The 5,026-nt window shown below is 39.0% G+C and overlaps 1 gene segment (V, D, J or C); it reads right to left on the bottom strand.

The window, feature by feature from the left end:
* Nucleotides 1-3,561: 3,561 nt before the first annotated feature.
* Nucleotides 3,562-4,211, bottom strand: LOC113014117 (immunoglobulin kappa variable 6D-21-like). The segment is given in 2 exon segments: nt 3,562-3,912; nt 4,127-4,211. Coding segments are annotated over 2 exon segments (360 nt in total).
* Nucleotides 4,212-5,026: the final 815 nt, after the last annotated feature.

Here is a 5,026-nt window from a genome sequence, read left to right as displayed (position 1 = left end):
GTAATTTTCTGGTGTATTGCTTTGACAGTGTGAGCAGTTGTTGGAAGATGTAAAGCCCATCTTGAACATCCGATGACCTGTATAGTGCACTCTATGTGGTGTTTTGTATTGTATTAATTGCAGACTGGGATTTTTAATCAATTTAAAGGTTTTTAAGCAAATCTGAGACCAGAAGTTTTGGTCTAAACTGACTGATAAATCCGCTTCCCACTTTGCAATAGGAAGTGATATTGATTCATCTGTTTTAGAAAGCATTCTGTATATTTTGGAAAGTAATTTGGGGGTTTTAAGAGTAAGAAATTGAACCACACTTGGTGGTGTTTGTAGTTCAACTTGACCCGGTTTGAATTTCTTTTTTACTATGGATTTAATTTGTTGATATTCTAAAAATCTTTTCCTGTTGATCCCATATTGTGTAACTAGTCTGTCAAATGGGATAAATTCTGTTCCTTCTAATATATGTTCTAAATATTTGATTCCTTTACCACTCCAATCTGAAAAGTTTATCATATATCATCAGCAGAGCGTCTGTGCACCGTAACTTTGTTCTGTATACCTGTTAATGGATTAACTTGTTCATCACAGCACTGAGCAAACAATAATCAAGACAATACCATACTTGTATCTATACTGAATTGTGCTGTATTAAGTTGTTTTCTGGGAATGTTTAAAAACTTACAAGATATTCAAAATGTTTATTTATCAAGAGTATTAGTGGCACTGCATACAAACATTTTGAAATCATAAAATATAAGCTTTTTAAATAAAAACTTTTCTTTTATAATGTAATGTTTTTATAATATAAGCTTTTTTCTGACATTATCAAACAAAGATTAATAAAAATAAAATGAAAGGAGTTGTTACATTTACTCTTAAAAGTTTTTTTTTATCAACAATGATATTTACACTGTTTTTTACTCTTTTAAGCCAAGTTGATGAGATTTTTCAGTTCTCTATATTTCAATATTTTCAAGCTGAGTTCAAAGGTCATAGCTAAGCTTTTTTCAATACACGGCCCAGCTTTCTTTATCATAATTTTTCAAGCAAGAGGAGATTCTCTAGACTTTCTTCCACTTTTCCTTACTACGCAAAAAATGATGGTAGTTGTTTAAGAGATAACAGCGAGTATCTGTCAGTGTGTGTGTGTGTGTGTGTGTGTGTGTGTGTGTGTGTGTGTGTGTGTGTGTGTGTGTCCTCAGTGAACTGTATCAGTCTCTGCAGTATCTTCCAGCTGCAGCAGTCACTTCAGTTTCTGTTCAGTCTGACTGAGGGAGGTTTTTGTACGACTGTTTTTCACTGTGTGAACACATACTGACTGTTGATAACATGAAAACTCTGACAGTAATAAACTGCTGCATCTTCAGCCTGGACTCCACTGATGGTCAGAGTGAAGTCAGAGTTTGATCCACTGCCTGTAAAACGAGCTGGAATCCCTGATGCTCGACTGCTAGCATAGTAAATGAGCAGTTTAGGAACTCCTCCATCTTTCTGTTGGTACCAGGATAAACGGTTGTTGTTATAAACATTCTGACTGGTCGTACACTTGATGCTCACAGATCCTCCCACAGCAGAGCTCACTGCTCCAGGCTGAGTCACTGTGATCTGTCCTCTGGACTCTGAGGACACAGAGACAAAAACATAAAGCAGCTTCATGGTTTTGTGGGCTTCATTTCAGAGGGACAGATGTTGATAGAGGAGAGGAGTTTGATTCTCTGGACTTTACCTGTGAAGCAGCAGCAGAGGAGAGTCCAGATGAGGACGCAGATCAAAGTCATGTTTTTGATGAGGAGGATTTCTGTGGCTTCTGTTGTGATGAAGGACAGCTGTCAGTCATCCAGTGTTCAACTCTCAGGACTATAAACTCTCCCAGAGCACTGGAGCATGGTGCTGCTGATGCAAAGTGCCTCTCTATGGAAATGATCTCACTCCACCAGGGACTTGGATCAATCTCATGATGCTGTTGATCAATGAATTAATAATTTCATGATAATAATGAGAAATACATCAAAACACTTTTTCTTGGAGCATAATTAAGAAGGTTTAAATCTGACCTGATTTTAGAGGAGAAATGCTCATTTAGATCTCACAATAATTTCATTAGAAATGAATAAACATTAGACTTGCATTCAAGACCGCCTAAACCAAGACCAGGACAATACCAAGACCAAAGTATATCGAGACCAAAACAAGACCGACACCAAGACAGACCAAAACAAGACCAAGACCGAGACAAAAAAGTCTTTAAACTGCAGCCAGATGCTGCTTCGTTTACGGGTGTCAGACATATTTATGTGTTTTTGTAATGCACTTGCACAGGTCTCCTCATCGCTGTCTACTGTCTCACTCACTTACTGACAGGACAGACGCATGCTCCACTTGAATGTCTCATCTCTCTATTTTTCACATAATGATTTTATCCTATATCCTGGCATGTGATTGGCCACAACATGGAGGGACTGGAGCATAGCTGAGCCACTGTGTGAGAGCTGAGCAGCGAAAGGAAATTAAGCGAGGAGCCGGCTCTCGCTCAATGGGAGTCGACTCTTCTGATTCACTGCTAAGCACTCTCTAATCACGGCTCCTAGAGCTGATGCTTTTGCACATGACACATTATCAAAGTGACCTGTGAGGCCACCCAGGGCTCCCACACTCCACTCTCAGAGACTCTGATGACAGACCAGCGCTAATTTTTACACTATCACTACACATCAGAGTGCAAACCTAAAACAAAAGAAAAAGCAATAAATCTAACAATGCTGTGATTGCAGAAATTGTGAAACTGTGACTGGTACTCATGGCCATTAATCAGTGGGCCTTGATTAGTGGTTGTTGATCAATGGTCATGCAAATTTGCATAATTATGATGAAGGTGACCTCCCAGCCCATTGTTCCTTCATTGGGCTGGTTTCATTCATTATGCAAATGTACTGTTTATAATATTGGGGAATCCTGCAGTCAGCTGAGACTGAAGAAGCCACCTGGATGAGTGACGGAACGTTTCTCCCACTGAAAACGCTGCGTCCAGATGAACAGAATCAACTTTTGGAGAAAAAGGCAATAAATGAATAAATAAAATCACATCCATCAGCTGCTCCCTACTGGAACTACTTTCAAAGATTGTTGTAGATGCATTATATTTCATTTGTGATTTTCTTTAATGAATACTTCATATTTCAAGAGTTAAAACCCTGAAAATAATTTAATGTTTGATCTGTTTGAAAAGGGCTCAAGGTTTTTAAGCGATTTTCTTAAAAAAAAGAAGAAGAAGCAGAAAAAGAAGCAGGCTGAATTAGTCATTAGTCTTTTCAGTTTGAGAACATTGTTTCTAGCTTTCATAATACAAAGATAAAATATTTAAATGATTGCTTTTACTCATTGCTTGTATCGATATTCTCTGATTTGAAGATAATTTTAGCAATAAATATGTATTTGGCCATAAAGAACTGATGATGTTAACAGTTATAAAATGGTATTAGAACAACATATAAACCTATTTTTAAAAATATCAAAATATTTTATAAAAATAAATAATGTGTGTTTCTGAGCAGATGATCTTTTTTCTCAGTTCCTCTCCAGCTGTGTGAGGTTTTTGTACGGCGTTGTATCACTGTGTGAACGGGAAGCTGCTACACTGCTGACAGTAATAAACTCCTGCATCTTCAGCCTGAACTCTGCTGATAGTCAGAGTGAAGTCAGTCCCAGATCCACTTCCACTGAAACGATCAGAAACTCCAGACTGACGGCTGGTAGCATAATAAATTAAGAGTTTGGGAGATTCTCCGTCCTTTTGAAGGTACCAGTGGAGGCATGAGCCAACACTTGAACTGGCTTTACATCTGATAGAGACAGTCTGTCCTGGAACAACAGACTGAGCTGTAGGAGTCTGAGTCAGGATGATTTCTGCTGATGAACCTGAAAACATGAAAAAGTGGAGAAAAGTTATTGAGACAAATCAAACTCAGAGAAAGATGATGAACATCCAAACATTAGAGGATCATTTCTCTAACATGGAGAACAGATGGAAGAAGGTCAGTGCTGCTGGTTTCAGAGTTTCTCCATCAGAGCAGAACATCATTGTGGTGAACCTGGCTGCATGCTGAAGCAAAGTTTTCACAGAGAGTCTCACCCTGAACAAGGAGCCCCAGGGTGGCCAGCAGTAGAGTCAGTGACATCATCATTGTGCTGCTGGTGTGTGAGTGGCTCTGAAAGGCCTGGACAGCCACTGATCAACACTGGCCTCTTAACAGCTGTGAGCAGAGAGGCAGGACACATATGCAAACACACAGAGTCAGTCAGCTGCAGCTGTCCTGAGCTTATGAAGCTTCCCTCAGTGAGACTGAAAAATAATGAACAAATGTACAAATAAAGCAAGTTTTTCCAAAACTGTAGTGATTTATTTGTTCGACCTTCATTAGAAATGTAACCTACTCTGGTTAGTTTACACAACATCTGTCTGAACAACACATTAGTCCGATTGAACATGGCTATTTTCATGCCAGACTACACCAACCATGAGGGGCAGAGTTTCACTGTGTGTGTATATTGCAAATGTACTTCTTGTGTATCTGGTGCATTTATATTGGGTCCACACACTTCACAGCGCTTCTTTTTTTCCGGCCGCAATCTATGTGAAAAGATAAGGATTATTTTTCTAGAGTCAAGCCTGCTGAAGACAGTTTAAACTCAAAGGTGGAATTGTGTGAATTTATAAGCTCATCAATAGAAATTTCGAAGCCTAAAGAAAACATGACATGAGACTCATTCTGACGTCAACAGAGTGACAGGAATCCTTGTTGATGGCTGCTTGGCTTGAAATGCTACTGATTTAGCATCAGTGTGTGAGCTAATGATAGTGAAGCTGTTTATGAAATGTGTGCCTGAGCTCTTCTGTGGCTGATCTAAATGAACAGAAGGTGTCCTCTTTGCAGAAGGCAGATGAGTTCAAACTAATGCACTAAGTGACTTTATTCATCCTGAACTCTGCTCTGATTGGCTGAAAGCTGCTAACATGCAGGCTAAAGGCCTC

The sequence above is a fragment of the Astatotilapia calliptera genome, chromosome 22 (genome assembly GCF_900246225.1).
Source record: "Astatotilapia calliptera chromosome 22, fAstCal1.2, whole genome shotgun sequence".
In the NCBI taxonomy this organism is placed as follows: Eukaryota; Metazoa; Chordata; class Actinopteri; order Cichliformes; family Cichlidae; genus Astatotilapia; species Astatotilapia calliptera.
Note: the sequence above shows the minus strand (reverse complement) of the source record. Positions and strands in the feature narration are given on the sequence as shown.